This window comes from Sus scrofa, chromosome 13 (genome assembly GCF_054392235.1).
Source record: "Sus scrofa isolate SSC_HxYL_T2T_F1_AM1 chromosome 13, Sscrofa_HxYL_maternal_Yorkshire_Landrace_v2.0, whole genome shotgun sequence".
Lineage (NCBI taxonomy): Eukaryota > Metazoa > Chordata > Mammalia > Artiodactyla > Suidae > Sus > Sus scrofa.
The window spans coordinates 87141367-87159430 of NC_139395.1; the positions used below are offsets into that span (position 1 = coordinate 87141367).

At 42.0% G+C, this 18064-nt stretch overlaps 1 protein-coding gene across 5 annotated transcripts in view; it reads right to left on the bottom strand.

Moving 5' to 3' along the window:
• Positions 1-17581, bottom strand: part of KBTBD12 (kelch repeat and BTB domain containing 12) — a 66499-nt gene extending 48918 nt beyond the window's left edge. For 3 of the 5 annotated variants that reach the window (XM_005669819.4, XM_013982012.3, XM_021069444.2), the window contains exons 1-3: positions 17500-17581; positions 4719-5900; positions 887-1157 (exon numbers count right to left, since the gene is read on the bottom strand). In XM_005669819.4, the coding sequence (XP_005669876.1) occupies positions 887-1157; positions 4719-5788 (1341 nt within the window). In that variant the 5' untranslated portion in view covers positions 5789-5900; positions 17500-17581. The remainder of the gene's footprint in view (positions 1-886; positions 1158-4718; positions 5901-17499) is intronic. The other 2 variants (XM_084989640.1, XM_084989639.1) reach the window with 1 other exon arrangement.
• Positions 17582-18064: the final 483 nt, after the last annotated feature.

Consider the following 18064-nt stretch of genomic DNA (forward strand, 5'->3'; position numbering starts at 1 on the left):
CTTTCTGGCTTCTCCATCATGCCTTGCCTCCCCCTTCTGGGCCTCAAAAATCTCCCATTTCTCTGTCTGCTGACGCAAAGACAGGAAGTGCTTAAAGCCACAGTGTATGTTTATGGAAATGGCTGTGCCATTACAGGATAAGCATTCTGAAGTCCCACTTAGATTCAGAACTTGAAAATGAAAAAGACCTAAGAGTTACTGGCTTGGTCACAGAGCTTTAAGCAGACAGAACTGGGATGGGGACCCAGCTTCTCTGCCTCCTGCCTAAGATGCTCCTGACAGACAACCCTCAGTGAATCTTTCATAATCACAAGAATGGGAAAGTTGTGATGAACACAGCACCAATACCAAATGAAGCCCTATCTATGAATAACACACTTTAAAGTTCACTCTCCTTAGCTGTGTTGACATTGTCAAACCTTCAGTTTAAGAGTTCCTGTCATGGCGCAGCAGAAACAAATCTGACTAGGAACCATGAGGTTGCGGTTTCGATCTCTGGCCTTGCTCCGTGGGTTGAGGATCTGGTGTTGCTGTGGGCTGTGGTGTAGATTGCAGATGCGACTCGGATCCTGCGTTGCTGTGGCTCTGGTGTAGGCCAGCAGCTGTAGCTCTGATTGGACCCTGGCCTGGGAACCTCCACATGCCTCGGGTGCGGCCCTAAAAGGAGAAAAAAAACCAAACAAACACAAAGCAAACAAACAAAAACCTGACTCTTAAGAACTATTATTAAAAAAAAAAAATCTTCAGTTTAATATTCTAGAATTTAAAAGCCTTTCACCAAAATGTGAGTTACACTCTTTTAGTATGCAACAACTGCAACATTTCTCAACATAGCAGCCAGACTCAGCTCAGCCATGCCAATGAAGTATCCAGGAAATTTCTTAACCTGAGGGGTCCAGCCTCCAATCACATAAAGTTTATTATTCACTGTTACTACAGCATGACACGCCAATTGTAGTGGAAGGGGAGCCACCCTTTTCCAACTGTCCCGTTCTGCAGAGTACTTATCAACATAGTTTGTAATAAGATACTGGTTTTTAATTTTCATCTGTCCTCCTATGACATAGAGGTCATTATTGACACTGCCCAGAGCATAGAGCTCTCGAAATTCAGTTGTGCATAACTTTTCCCAAAACTGGTTGCCTCTATCATGATACCTGTAAATTAATAGAGAGAACCCAGGATTAGAGTTAATATAAAAACAACTCTCCAAAGAAACACACTTGTTTCCTTTTCAATTAAAAACAACATGATTTAGTTCTTTTAATTGGAGATGAAAAAAGCATCAATATAAAATAGCAGTAAATGTTTGTGCTTTTGGAGGCCAAGAAAATCATTTGCTAAAAGAGAATAAGTAAAAATAAAGAAAAAATTTAAATGTCCTATTTTGTAGACAAGAAGTCTCACTTTAATACTAAAAAAATCAGTTTTAGAGCAGAGAATCTGGAAATATTTCAATTCAGATTTCTAATGGGGTGATGTAGGATATACAGAACTTTAAGAATTGTTCTTGTGGTTCTAACCAGCTTAGAACAGAGTCAGGAGCACTCTAGTGTATAAAAACCTGCCTGTAGGGGTCTGCTGGGCTTTTAGCATCTATTTTAATTTGTCCATTAGATATGATAATTTCAGTACTTTCTACCTTGAATAAGTATGTCAGTCTGAGAAGAGTCCTGGGAGAAAAGCAGTGTAAATGGTCTCTCAACACCTCCTAGACTCCAACACATTAAGTAATCGTGTGTGTGTGTGTGTGTGTGTGTGTGTGTGTGTGTGTGTGTGTGTGTGGTGTGTGTGTGCATGCACATATGGCATTACATAGTCCCTAAGTACACGAGTCTGAGGCCATCCTCTGTCTCACCTCTTGATGATGTTAAGTCTATTTTCTCTGATTATGATTGGAACACGAGTCTAAGGACAAAAGTACTTATGGAGACAGGTGGATAAAAAATATGTGAAATTAGATGTGTCCTAGAAAATCCAGAAAGTATACTTGGAATTCAAAACTAAAACAAAATAAAACAATAAACCAAACCCAGAAAAATGTGGAAAATAAGGAAGAAAATTTGTTCTGTTGGGAAACAAATGAAGAAATTACATATGTTCAACACAGAGTAAAATTTCTAAGTATAGGCAACTTATTTTGCTTCAAATGTTTGACAGTTAATCCTATTACAGGAGCCTTCCCCATCCCCAGCTGTTTTCTTACATTCTTCCCCAGAGATGACTTTTTACTTCAGGCTTCCTTCCAGCCAGCATGTCTAGTCTGGCTTGCCACAAACTGGACGCAGACATCGATCAAACCTTATGACAGCCGCCTGCAGTGTGCTTCCAGGTAGGGAACCGAAGCCCCAAGTACCACAGGGAGTATTTTTACCACCATTTATTTTTATTTTTATATATTTTTTGCTTTTTAGGGCTGCACCCGTGGCATATGAAGGGTCCCAGGCTAGGGGTCAAATCGGAGCTATAGCTGCCAGCCTACAACACCACAGCCACAGCAATGTGTGATCTGAGCCGCATCTGCAACCTACACCACAGCTCACAGCAACGCTGGATCCTCCACCACTATTTTTAATTGTACTGGATTTTAAAAGAGATGGGGGCTACTGAAGCAAAGATAATGATATATAAATAGAACTAAGGAGTTCCTGTTATTGCGCAGCGGAAACGAATCCATCTGGTAACCATGAGGTTTCGGGTTTGATCCCTGGCCTTGCTCAGTGGGTTAAGGATCTGGAGTTGCTGTGGTGTAGGTCACAGACACTTGGATATGGCATTGCTGTGGCTGTGGCAGAGACTGGCAGCTATAGCTCCAATTCAACCCCTAGCCTGGGAACCTCCATATGCTTCAGGTGCAGCCCTGAAAAGACAAAAGACAAATAAAGAAAGAAAGAAAGAAAGAACTAAAAAATGGGTTTTGGTTTTCTGAGACATGGTTTAAGAAAAGAGGCCAAAAACAAAATATATCTCCTTAAGGTTGAGAAGTACATGTTTGTTGGGCAACTTGCTTATCTGATTTTGTTTTAACATTTTGAACTAAAAATGTGGAGAGAAGATGTCCAGATAAAACTATAAAACTTATTATTTTGGATATGGCATAACAAAGAAAATAATAGTGACAAAAGCATTCAATATTCACAGAGGTTGACAGTTTAAAGACAACACATATCCTCAGCTGTCTGTCCACTAAAGTATGAGAGACAGTTAAAAGAGATGAAAAGGTGTATTTTTTTTTTTATAAAGAAATGACCTACTAGAGCACTAGTCTTCTTCCTCTTTTGAGTCAAAAAGAAACACTTCTGCATGGAAATCTCTGAACTAAAGCAGAGGCCAATTGAAGAGTCTCTTGGCAAAAGTAAAAGGGCTAATGGTAGGAAAATACCAAAGATGAGAATTTCTCACCCCATCGCAAACCTGGCCTTACAGTGACCTTCAGTAGAACTACAGGACTTGACCTGTGCAGGCGTCTGCTGGGCGTATTATGTAAGCCCCAAGCAGAGCTTCTGGTAATCTTTATTGCCTTGCTGACAATTCCATTGTTGGAGGAAAAGAGGGCAACTGATACTTTTACCCTAATTCTGACCAAAGTGGAAGAGCTGTTGGTGACGGGAACCTGGGTGAGCTCAAGATGGATAAGCAAGAAGATGCGGGGTGTCCTGGACAGGGGAGCAGGCTTTCAAATCGGTTGTGAGGAAAGATGTGTGAGGATCAAAACACACACCTGGCTGGGCTGGACACTTAAGTGTTAACTCTGATGGCAGTGTTATGGACCATCTATGGGGAAGAAAGAGCTGCTTAGAGAACCCGAGGTGGAAAGAAGAGCATTTGACCTAGAGTGTGGAGGGCCCTCTGTGGACACCCCGTCAGAGGCCCAGATTCCCCTGCTCAGTGACCGCTCACTCTGTCACCGCAGGCAGAGCATTGCTGGGAGATGACAGGAAAACAGCTGACCTCTCATTTTTCCTCTGCCCCCCTTCACTGTTACTTGCCACGGAAAAGTCTGAGAAAACCCTGATACAGGCCTGGGGTCAGGGAGGGGTCTATAAGGAGAACTTGAGAGCCTATGCACTCAGTTTTTATTTCCCTGGTTAGATTTAAGAGCCGAATTCTTGCTGAATAGCAACAAACAAGTCTTTTCATCCTCACATACAAGATCCACAATGACAGGCTGCTTCTCACAGACGCTCCTGTTCCTCTTACGATTCTAGAACTGAAGTATTCATGCCCGGCACACATTTTACACTACTGGAGGTTCAGGAAAGACCCACAAGTCAGGGGTACAGAAGGAAAACTGACAGGCAAGTAGTAATTTTGGTCAAGAAAAAAATTACTTATTACTCTGAATTGTGAACTCAAAAAAGTCAGTTCAAAGGAGTCAGTGTTAATTTTTTTCTTATTAAAAGTTATATCCAGCTCTTCAAAAACAAAACAGTTATATGAATAAATAATGAAAGTTAAGAGTGATAATATACAGTGGAATCATAAAACCCATACATTTAACATACGCAAATTCAACTATATGTTCTTAACAATTAAAGGGAGAGAAAAAATAATTTGAAAATGTGGATGACTTCATTATTAATTTTACCTATATGTAAAAATATGTGATGACAGGTTAATTTAAGATGCTATCACTCAGCAGGACTTTCTTCCACTGCTGCTAATGTCAAAGCAAGACAATGAAAACAGACTTAGCAAGCATACTGCTAGATACAAACCTATAGATTTCAACATTCTTGCTCTTTTGTCTGGAGAGTCTAGAGGCACTTGCCTCACCAGCCACAATGATAGTGTTATTTTCCATGACGACACCAGTACACACGGTGCCTAAACCCTCCCCATACTTGGGAGATGAAATGAAATAGGTCTTGCGTGATGCAGGATCATAGCAAAAACTGGCATCCCCGTAGTTCCTGTGTCTTGACCTGATTCCTGAAGAATTGTTACCAATGCAAAGCAAAAGACTGGTGGTCTCCATGCCGTAACGCAGATTGAGAGCATGTGGCTGGGGAGTCTTGATGGCTTTGAATGCATTTTGAATGATGTCAATGCAACCTGCATCACAGAGAAGCATTGTGTTCCTTCTCAGGGCTTGTCTTAGAAAAGAAGGACTTATCAGTTGCAGCCTAACTTGCTTCAGAAGCTCAACGAGATGCTCCGTGCGCAGTGCTCGGTTATGATTTACCCATCTCAGAACTAGGTCCAGAATGCTCTCTTCTCTGGTTATGTTCAGGTCATCTGATTTAATAAGCATCAGAAATTGGTGCACTTCAATTTCTAGTATCTCTTCATGTAAGCTCACCTCAGCAAAGTGCTGATATAAATATTTCTTCGATTGATCAGCTAAATCTTCAGCTCCAATCTGCTTTGCAAAATAATAGATACCTACACAGTTCGAGGCATCCATATGGTCCATCATATACTTCTGACACACCTGAAAGACTTCTTCCATCTGCATAAAATAGGCAGCCATGGCCACCGTCTGCACATTGGCATTGCTGATCTCCAAAGCCGCACTGTACATGTAATTTAATATCACTGACACACTTTCTGCTGTGATGTCATAAAGTATGACTTCCCTTTGAGTACACTCAAGTAGTCCACAGGTAAACATGGCTTTGAAATAAGGACTAAATGCAGCCAGGACCAGCCTGTGGCAAGGAAATTTCTCCTCTTCTGCTATGAGTACAACATCAATCATCTCTGCTAATTCTTTCATGTTCTTAATTTTGTTTAGTAGATACAAGCCATGTTGGAATTTTTCTTTTCCCTCACTCTTGCACTCCATGGTGCACTCTCCAGTGTTTCTGAGTAAGTTTTCTTTGAATGTAGCTCAATTCTGGAGGGCCTGTTTGTGCTTCTGATCACTCACAGAGCAACAGAGATGTCATATAACATTCCTGAGGGAAAGAAAAGAAGCAGGTTTTTTTCTTTTTAATTTTTATTTGTTTTGTCTTTTTGCCATTTCTTGGGCTGCTCCCACGGCATATGGAGGTTCCCAGGCTAGGGGTCTAATCAGAGCTGTAGCTGCCGGCCTACACCACAGCCACAGCAACGCGGGATATGAGCCGCGTCTGCAACCTACATCACAGCTCACGGCAACGCCGGATCGTTAACCCACAGACCAAGGTCAGGGATTGAACCGGCAACCTTACGGTTCCTAGTCAGATTTGTTACCCACTGCGCCACGATGGGAACTCCCAGAAGCAGTTTTCTTCTAACAAAAACATTCTCTGTAGTGTAAGTATGCAGTATTAGTGCTAAGTATTTATAAGTAAATATTATTCACTCAGAATAAAGCAGTTTAGGGACATGGGATTAAGATGGTGGAATAGAAGGATTGGAGCAAAACTTCTCTCCCCAAGACAACAAAATTAAAAACCAAATGCTGAGAAATCTTCAACCAAATGGACCAGAAATTTTCAAAAAGATATCCTACTCCAGAAGTCAAAGAGGAGGCCACATCAAGAGGCAGGAAGGGCGATTACATGATATAAGCAACCCCATACCTCCTGGGTGGGAAGCCCCACAGACTGGAAAGTAACTGGTTCAAAGAGTGAGAGTTCTGAGCCCCACATCAAGCTCCCACATGTGGGATCTGGCACTGGGAGAAAGAGCCCCTGGAGCATCTGGCATTGAAGGCCAGTGGGGCTTGTGTGCAGGAGCTCCACAGGGCTGGAGGAAATGGAGACCCCATTCTTAAAAGGCACACGCAGACTTTCACGTGCACCGGCTCCCAGCACAAAGCAAAGTCTCCAGAGGAATCTGGGTCAAACCTGACTACAGTTCTTGGAGGACCTCCTGGGAAAACAGGGGTGAATGTGGCTTGTTGTGGGGGAAGGACATTGGAAGCAAAGCTCTCGGGAATATTCAGCAGCGTGCCTTTCTCTGGAGGTGGATATTTTGAGAAAATCTGGCCCCACCCATCAGCAGTGAGAAGCCCCAGGCCAAACAACAATCCAGGTGGGGTCACAGGCCCACCCATCAGCAAACAGGATGCCTAAAGACCCCCCAGGCACACGGCCACCTCCAATCTCACCCAGAGACAAAGCCCCACCCACCAGAGGGATAGGAATCAGCTCCACCTACCAGTGGGCAGGCATCAGTCCCGCCCAGCAGGAAGCCTACAGAAAGCCCCCATACCAACCTCAGCCACAAGGGGGGCAGACCCCAGAGGTAAGCGAGGCTACAACTCTATTATCTGCAAAAGGGTCACCAAGACCTATAATGACGAAAAGACAGAGAACTACAACTCAGATGAGGGAGAAAGGAAAAACCCCAGAAAATCAGCTAAGCGATGAGGAGATTCTCAGCCTCCAGGAAAAAGACTTTAGATTGTTGATGCTGAAGATGGTGCAAGACACTGGAAATAAACTGGAGGCAAAGATGGATAGCTGACGGGGAAACACTGAGCAAAGAGATACAAGATATAAAACTCAAACAAGAAGAGATGCAAAATACAATAACTGAGGTAAAAAATTCACTAGGAGCAGCCAACAGCAGAATACGGGAGGCAGAAGAACGAATAAGCGAGGTGGAGGACAGATTAGTGGAAATCACGGATGCAGAACAGAAAAGAGAAAAAAGATTGAAAACAAATGAAGAGAGCCTCAGGGGACTCTGGGACGACGTTAAACACACCAACATCCGTCTCATAGGGGTGCCAGAAGGAGAAGAGAGAGAGAAGGGGACAGAAAAAATATTCTAAGAGATAACAGACAAAAACTTCCCTAACATGGGAAAGGAACCACTCACTCAAATCCAGGAAGCCCAACAAGTACCATATAAAATGAACCCAAGGAGGAACACCCCGAGACACATATTACTCAAACTGACCTAAACTGAAGACAAAGAGAACATCTTGAAAGCAGCTAGGGAAAAGAAACAAATGACATACAAGGGAACCCCAATAAGGTTATCGGCAGATTTTTCAGCAGAAACTCCGCAGGCCAGAAGGGAGTGGCAGGATATACTTAACGTGATGAAAGGAAAAAACCTCCAACCGAGATTACTTTACCCAGCAAGGCTCTCATTCAGATTTGAAGGAGAAATCAAAAGCTTCACAGAGAAGCAAAAGCTAAGAGAATTCAGCAACACTAAACCAGCTTTACAACAAATACTAAAGGAACTTCTCTAGGCAGAGAAGAAAAAGCCGCAATAGGAAACGAAAATACCACAAATGACAAGGCTCAACAGGAAAGGCACGTATACAGTAAAGATACGAAATCATCCACGCACCATTATGCCACCAAAATCAGAAATCGTGAGAAGAGGAGGGTACAAATGCAGGACACTGGAGATGCTCTTGCAATCACGAGACCAACAACTTAAAACAATCTCGTATATCTATAGACTCCTATATCAAAACTCCAGAATAACTGCAAACCAAAAATCTACAATTGATACACAAACAAATATGAAAAATCAACTCAAATACAACACTAAAGATAGTCATCAAACCACAAGAGGAGAGAACAAGAGAAAAAGGGAAGAAAAAAGAGCAACAAAAACAAATCCAAAGCAATTAATAAAATGGCAAAAAGAACATACATATCAATAATTACCCTAAGTGTTAATGGACTAATGCCCCAACCAAAAGACACAGACCGGCTGAATGGGTACAAAAACAAGATCTGTGTATATGCTGTCTTCAAGAGACCCACTTTACTTCCAGGGACACAAACAAATTGAAAGTGAGAGGATGCAAGAAAATATCTCATGCAAACAGGAATCAAAGAAAGCTGGAGTAGCAATACTCACATCAGACAAAATAGACTTTAAAATGAAGAATATTTTAAGGGACAAGGAAGGTCACTACATAATGATCAAAAGACCAATCCAAGAAGAAGATGATAACCATTTTAAATATCTACACACCCATCATAGGCTCACTACAATATATAAGGCAACTGCTAAACAACCTTAAAAGAACCAATCGACAATAACACAATCATAGTGGGGGACTCTAACACCCCACTTACAGCAATGGACAGAGCATCGAGACAGAAAATCAATAAGGAAACACAGGCCCCGAATGAAGCATTAGACCAGATGGACTTTTACAGGACATTCCATCCAAAAGCAACAGAATACACATGCTTCTCAAGTGCACATGGAACATTCTCTAAGAGTGATCACATCCTAGGCTACAAATCAGACCTTGGTAACTTTAAGAAAATTGAAATCACATCAAGCATCTTTTCTGACCACAACGCTAGGCCACTGGAAATCAACAACAAGAAAACAACTGCAAAAAACACAAACACGTGGGGACTAAACAACATGCTACTAAACAACCAATGGATCACTGAGGAAATCAAAGAGGAAACTAAAAAGTACCTAGAAGCAAATGACAACAAAGATACAACACTCCAGAACCTATGGGATGCAGCTGGGAGTTCCCATCGTGGCTCAGTGGTTAACGAATCCGACTAGGAACCATGAGGTTGTGGGTTCGATCCCTGGCCTCACTCAGTGCGTTAACGATCCGGGTGAGCTGTGAGCTGTGACATAGGTTACAGATGCAGCTCAGATCCCGTGTTGTTGTGGCTCTGGCATAGGCCGGCAGCTACAGCTCTGATTAGACCCCTAGACTGGGAGCCTCCATATGCCATGGGAACAGCCCAAGAAATGGAGAAAAAAAAGAAAAAAAAAAAGAGAGAGAGAGAAGCGTTAAAGAGACAAAAGACCTGTACTCTGAAAACTAGAAGACGCTGATGAAAGCAATCAAAGATGACGCAAATACATGGAAAGACACACCACGCTCTAGGATTGGAAGAGTCAATACTATCAAAATGAGTATACTACCAAAGACAATCCACAGACTCAATGCAATCCCTATCAAATTACCAAGGACATTTTTTACAGAACTCAAACAAAAGATTTTCAAGTTTGTTTGGAAGCACAGAAGACCCAGAATAGCCAAAGACCTCCTGAAAAAGAAAAATGGAGCTGGAGGAATCAGGCTCCTGGACTTCAGACTATACTACAAAGCAACAGTCGTCAAAACCATGGGGCACTGGCACAAAGACAGAAATAGAGATCAGTGGAACAGGACAGGAAGCCCAGAACTCAACCCACGCACCTACAGCCAACTCCTCTATGACAAAGGAGGCAAGAATAGACAATGAAGAAAGGACAGCTTGTTCCATAAGTGGACAGCCACATGGGAAAGAATGAAACTAGAACACTCCCTAACACCATACACCAAAATAAACTCCAAATGGATTAAAGACCTAGACAGAAGCCCAGACACCATCAAACTCTCAGAGGAAAACATAGGCCAAACACTCTCTGACATAAACCACAGCAACAGCTTCTCAGATCCACCTCTCAGAGTACTGACGATAAAAACAAAAATAGACAAATGGGACCTAATCAAACTTAAAAGTTTCTGCATAGCAAAGGAAACCCTAAACCAAACGAAAAGACAACCAACCCACAGAGTGGGAGATCATCTTTGCAAATCAATCAACTGACAAGGGGTTCATCTCCAAGATTTATAAACACCTTCTGCAGCTCCATACCAAAAAAACAAACAACCCCATCAAAAAATGGGCAGAAGATCTAAACAGACAGTTCTCCAAAGGAGACATACAGATGGCCAAAAAACACATGACGCATTATTAGAGAAATGCAAATCAAAACCACTATGAGGTACCACCTTACAGCAGCCAGAATGGCCATCATCAAAACGTCAACAAACAGTAAGTGCTGGAGAGGGTGTGGAGAAAAAGGAACCCTATTCCACTGTGGGTGGGATTGCAAATTGGTGCAACCACTGTGGAAAGCAGTATGGAGATGCCTCAGAAAACTAAAAATAGAACTACCATTGGATCCAGCAATCCCACTCCCGGGCATCTATCCAGAGAAAACCATGACTCGAAAAGACACATGTCCTCCCATGTTCATTGCAGCACTATTTGCAACAGCCAAGACACGGAGACAACCTAAATGTCCATCGACAGAGGAGTGGATCAAGAAGATGTGGTACATATACACAATGGTATATCAGTCAGCCTTAAAAGGATTAAAATACCAGCATTTTTTGCAACATGGATGGACCTAGAAATTATCATGCTGAGTGAAGTCAGTCAGACAATGAGACACCAACATCAAATGCTTCCACTGACATGTGGAATCTGAAAAAAGGACAGACTGAACTTCTTTGCAGAACAGGTACTGACTCACAGACTTTGAAAAACTTATGGTTTCCAAAGGAGACAGTTCAGGGGGTGACGGGATGTGCTGGGGTTGTGGGATGGAAATCCTATAAAATTGGATTGTGATGATCATTGTACAACTACAAATGTAATAAGTTCATTGAGTAATAAAAAAGAATAAAGCAGCTTCAGACAACTACTTTGGTCTCTAAAAATAATGTCGATGATTGCAGCAGTCAATCATTAACAACTAACAATATTTTCTGAATTAGCAGTGGAGATTTTTCTAGGAGGGCTGGAAAGTCCTCCCTCCCAAGGTGAATGATGAGAGAAGTGAGTGCGAAAACCTTTTGCAAGTCCCCTTCCAGTTGCGGTCAGAGGATACGGGGGCATCAGGTAATATTCTCTCTGATGAGATTCAACTTTACTGAAAAGTTATGTGCACCATTCCCCAAAATGCACTCAAATGCTGTCAATCCACAAAATCACAACTGAGGTGTGTAGGCTGGCTGGAAAAAAAGAAAAAACTCCACTAAAATCCTGCTCAAACTTCAGTATGGGGCAAACAATTCAAAACTGCTTTGGAAAATCAACCAAGTATCTCCTGATCTGAGAATTTGCAATACTTGAAACTTGAAGCTAAATCATCCTAAACTTAGAAAATGAGCAAAAGTCACCCTGTTTCCCTCCCTCACTTGTTCAGCTCCTCTCTGTCCCCTCCCTCACAGGGGCAAAGGCAGAGTCACTTCTTGCCTGAAAGAAACTCTTCTAATTAAAATTCTTTATAAACTGGCTGTCTCAGCTTCCCTTTCCCTGGGGGTGGGGACAGAAGCAGGATGTTTCAGGGACACTACTTGGCTGTTTTGATTTAAAGCAGGACCTTCCTAGAGTGGCATCCTTGACATGTGAGCGGAGGATCTCAAGTCTGTCATCCCCTCCAGGTATAGCCTGGCTGTAAGCTGCTTGGAATAAGAATACACAATGATGGCACTGGGAATTAAGAAAGGAGGGGAGGTGGTAATTTCAACACTGAAAGCAAAATTTGTCAGCCATAAATGTTATAAGTTTTTAAAATTTCTCTAATCCTGTAAAGGATAGAAATTCATATGTCTCAAGGAGATATGGCACTTTTTTCAGTCTTGAATTAAAGTTCATTTCAGGAAACAGGTGTTAAGCATGATAGGAAAGTTTAATTACATAATGGCAACTATAAAATCTAAAAATCACTGTGTTGAAGGGTGTGGAATTATAAAAACTAGCCGATCTTAGAATCTGTACACTTGAAATATGAGTAAAACCCTGCTTGCCGGACTTTCTGGCATTAATGGCTTGGTTTTATTTCAATAAAAGCCTAAGATTTTCTTTGCAAAGGCTTGCAGGTTAAAAGTGAACTTTTGCTTTTTTGCTTTATTTGGTTTAGATTTATTGAGAATCCAGCTATGGGTAATTAAAAGATCATTACATTTCTGAGCTTTTCTACAACACATTATGATTAGTCCAAATCATATTATGCAGCCTTCTTTATACATAAACACATTAATCAACTTTATAGATGGGGGCTGTTATTTTAAGCTAAAAAGGATAAATCGTTCTTGTAAGGAAATAATTATTTTAAGATTTTCTATCCACTTGTACTGATACACAGAAACCCTCCCAAGGTACCAATACCTACAATGCTAGAGGGCCAAGATCATCTTCCAGAGAGGACCATATGACCTAACACAGTGCAGGTAGTTCAGACTAATCAGTTCCTGAGGTGTTGATCTTGATGTTCTAGGAAGAAAGGAGATGCTGGGGAGCCAACTGTTGTGACCACAACCTAGGATTTGATATCTTTCAGGCAAGAACCAAGCCACCCTGTTGAATTTTTTGGCATAGGGGCTAGTTTAATTAAAAAAAATATGTGGCATGAGTTTCAAGGAGCAGTTAAACATAGAATAACCAATACATTATGGACTATTTTTTCTTTATATACACATTTTATGTAATATAAACAACTCTATAGTGGACAATGTTGGCTTTCCCTTAGCATCCAGCCTGCCTTCCCTGGTGCAGCTGGGGGGAGGGAGGAACTGACTCCCAAACCCTCACCACTGGGACTGGTGCTTGGGCTGGTGTGAGACCTGAGATCGGCCTGATTGGCTTGGTCTCTGGTTTAACAGTTGAGAGCATCCATGTGTCACAAAGAGAAGCGGCCTGGACCTGCTGCAGCTGTGTCCTCACAGCCAGCAAGAACAAAGCCAGTACAGAAAGGAAGGTAAAAATTTCAGAGCAGGAAGTTCAAAACTTGTCTCATATATGTATTTTTAAGTCTGTAGAGAGAACCATTCCTGGTTTTTTGTTTGTCTTTTTTGTCCTTTAAGGGCTGCACCCGTGGCATGTGGAGGTTCCCAGACTAGGGGTCTAATCTGAGCTGTAGCTGCTGGCCTATGCCAGAGCCATAGCAACACCAGACCCAAGCCGTGTCTGCGACCTACACCACAGCTCATGGCAACGCTGGATCCTTGACCCACTGAGCGGGGCCAGGAATCAAACCTGCAACCTCATGGTACTTAGTCCGATTCATTTCCACTGCGCCACGATGGGAACTCCCTGTGATATTTTAAGCTAGTAGGATTGGGAAAGCTGTTACTGGCACTTAGGAGTCCTAACTAGTATTGGAGGCATATGCAAGAATATTGGGAAAAGGCTGTCTGAGGCAACTGCAATTACATCTTTTATAAAATTTCACTTTTGGAACATTCTAACATTTTCTATTATTACACTGTCAACTAAGAGAACCACAGAAACTTCTGCTTATTCTCATTTTTCCTTGACAGAAGGCAAAAATCACTCAGTCACTCTTCCAAGCTTACCTCTTCTTAAATGGCCACAGCATTTTACTGGTTCAGGAACTGAGCCTTGAACCCAGTTCCACCTGACTCCAAAGTGCCAAACCGGGGGCAGAGAGGAAATAACTCAGGCTTTGCACGGTTTCTGTCTTAACTCAGCTCTGCTGTTCCAATGCAGAAGTAGCCAGAGACCATACATAAACAGATGACAGTGGCTCTGTGCCAATAAGATTTTTTAGGGATGCTGAAACTTGAATTTCACATATATTTCATGTTGTGAAATATTATTCATATTTTGATTTTAAAAAGCCATTTTAAAATGATAAAATTTATTCTTAGCTCATGGGCTATACAAAATTGGGGGCAGGGCAACACCTCCGGCCCCACCATTGCAAACAAGTCCACTTTATAGATATGAGTGGGATAGTATCCAGTTTGGTGCCTAGTCTCCAATTCTCTGCTTAAACCTGGCTGAAGAGTTCTGAGAAGGGGAACAGTCAGATTCTTATTTTAAAAAGATTATTTGGTTGTCCCCAAGGTTCCCAAATATCAATCAGTTTCTTGATGCAGCTTCTCCATCCCAAACATTGGCTTCAACAACAACAAATACTTTTAAAACAGAAATAACTGTTTCAAACATTCAGAAGAAACATTTAAGAATTTTTTTAGTGCGGCATATATATTTGTTAACTAGCCCTTCATTCTAATTGCCTTTTATACAAGCCCTGAAAGTCACTCAAATTGCTATAGATTTACAGACCAGATGAATTTTCTGGTGGAAATTCTGAAAAATACTTGGGCAGTTAAATTAGCCACCATATTTGACAAACATTCTCAGCATTGTTCCCTGTACACATAAGGTACATGAAAGATTTGGCACTGCAGATGGGGCCTCTGAAGTAAATCAGTCGAGTCTGAATTTCAGTTTAGATCTTTAAATTATGTAACCTTTCTAGATCTTTGTTGCTGCACCTGTAAAATGGGCATACTGTATATCAACAAAGTAGTTAAGTCAGTCCTTTGTAGCCAAGTGCTCACAGTGGTGTAGCAGAGGGTAACACAGAGGTTAGAAACATGGGCTCTTGGCTTGGGTTACTGTGACTTGGGCTCTGAGACCTCGCTCTACCATTTAACAACACGAGCAAGTTTTGTAGCCTCTTTCTGTTTCCTCACCTGAGATTATTTTGAGAATTATATGAGAATAGTTGGGAGAATTAAATAGGGTCATACATGTACAATATGTAATTTGCTTGGTAAAATTTGCTTGGTAAAGCTGAAGCTGGGGATACCTGTACACATGATTTTCAAACAATAACAATGTTTGGGTCCATATACAAAGTGCCTGTGGGTACAGACACAGCTCACAAATAAAAGATGCTGACAGCAACATTCTCTTGTCATGAGGGCACAGAGGGCATTCTCCTTTCATCAGCAAAATAAAATTGTATAAATGTTCTCAAGGATATCAATGGGAAGTTATTCTCTGCTCCAATTTATAGAAGACTGAATTGGAGCATTCATATTAATAGTACCCATAATAATGGAGAAAAAATGAGTAGCAAAGATAAATATAAATCACAAGAATAAAGCCTAATTATTTTGCAAATCCAAAATGCAGTTATACTCATGTCCAGTATATTTAGTTTTAAGACAGAAACTGCCGTAAATGTTAATGTGGCATAAAAATATTAATGCTTTGTTTCTATGATGTTTAATTTTATAATCTTTACATTGTCTTTAAAATTGCTATTTTTTCTAAATAACAATTGATACATGACCATGCCTCCACATTTTGCTAAAGGTAAGACTAGTTTAAATTCATAGAAGTACTGTTTGAAATAGCAAAAATTTGGAAATAACCTAAATATCCATTAATGGGAGAAACTGTAGGATATTCACTCAAGAGAATATTGTATAGCATAAAAAAGAATGAACTAGAGCTACATGTATCAGCATGGATAAATTTCACAAAGTGCGAAAAAAAACTGTGGAAGAATAGAGGCTGTGTGCCACTGATAGCTTGTTTAAAATACTCAGAACAACATTATACATCCTAACAGAGTAAATGTGGATGATATATTTAAGACAAAGTACATATAAACAATTAGGGAATCTGTTAACTGTATATGGGAGATTTTGGTAGTATTATTAGAACTTTCTTGTAAGTTTGAAATTATATCAAAATAAAGTTAAAATAATTATAAATTCTTTGAGGATACATACACCTGTGGTGGAATATAAAGAAATGAAAGGTTATTATAAACACCAAGTTCAGGACAGTGGTTGCCTTCAGGAAGTGTGGAAGGAAGTGGGTGCAACTGGAGAAGGGTGACAAGGGTTTCAACTGCATAATCAGTATTTAACTTCACCAGCTGTATGTCAGTTATTGGACACCCATTTTATTACTCCTTATGCCTTTCTGCATATCAAATATTGCATAAACTCAGTTTAAAATTAAAAATTGTATTGACAGTAGCGTACCTTACAACTTTGAAACCCACATTGTAAACATGTGTGTGTGTATGTGGGGGGACAGGACACATAGATACATTATGAATTTTCCTTTTAACCTGTCAAAGTTTAGGCAGGCCAACTTATGTGTGATTGGAAAATGCAAAAGCTTACAACCTGCGTATCCAGTCTGAATGAGAACTGCTCTGGAGGAAAGGCAGAAATAATTCCTTCCTACTCCTGCTTTGGCCGGCAAAGAAGTTACTGGATTCCCAAATTAATCCATATTTCTTTTCCAAAGAAATGTTCAGTATGGTGAGTAAATTATAATATGAAATGACAGAGGTGATCAACAGCCAAGCCTGGAATTTTATCGATTAGAAAATTGAAAACCTGAGAAATAGTATACTTAAGGTCTGTCTTAATCCATTCGATGGATTTTGGTTGGCAAGCCAAATACTGTCTGTCAACACGACATCAGAAAATGATGTCTCAGTTCCAGTGCTTAAAACATGGCCCTTCCGTAAGCTGGTGACTATCATGTATGAATCATTACCCCACATTTAAAAAATTACCTCGATCCTACTCTCACCAGCACTGCCCCCCTCCCTGATTCAGGTGCTACAGGGCCCCTCACAGTCTAGCACCTCCCAGCCCCTCCTGCCTGTCTCCTAAAGCTCCTTCCTTGTATTTTTCATCTCTTAGTAGTAACAGACCCACTCCCAACTATAATGCTCATGCCTACGCATGTTGTTCTCTGTCTGGAAGATTCTCACCCCCTGCCACCTGAAAAAAATGTGGCTGGGTTTTCAAGGAGCTGTCAGTTAACTTTAACAATCATGGGGGCGCGCAGAACAATTAGACCCCTTAGTCTGCAGTTAGGAGCGTGGCCTGCACGGCAGGGGCAGGTACAGTGCAGGCCGGTCCTGGGCTCCGGGAGGGCCGCGGGACCTGCAGACAGAGGCGCTCGCGGCCAAGGGCCAGGAGCTGAGGGAGCAGAGACGCAGGGGCCCGGGCCACGAGGGGTCCTCCTCCGCCTGGTCGCCTTTACTTACAAGGCTGCCGGCTCTTCGGGCGCGGACACAGTCCTCTGCTGGGGCCTCCGCGATGGCACCGAAACGGCAGGCGCTGCCCAATAAGGGCCGGGCTGGTAGAGCGATATAAATAGATGTGCGGGGAGGGGGCGCGGGCGCCTGCGGGGCTGGGGGAGGGGGAGCGCTGGCAGCTCCGCGGCCTGACAGGTGCGCTCTCTCTGCACCCCGCCCCGGCCGGCAGGACTTCGTGCCCAGGCCCGCAGGCTGCTGTGTGTGCATACATATGTGTACGTGTATGTGTGTACCTCAGGGTTAGCATGGGAGGGCGGGGGTTCTGGCAGTTACCACACCTACATATTTTGGTCCTTATTGTCTCTTGCATCCTGAAGGGCTCAGCACTGTGGCCTGTGCCGTCACACGGTGTGCACCCAGCACGGCGTCACATTGTAGCCAGGTGTACACAACTGGCACATTGCCCCATCCAGCCTGAAAGCTCCCAGACGCCATGAGCTCTGTCCACTAACTTACTGGCTTTGGCCCTCCAGAGAACAGATGGTCAGGGAGTGGTCACTGATTTGGGTGATGG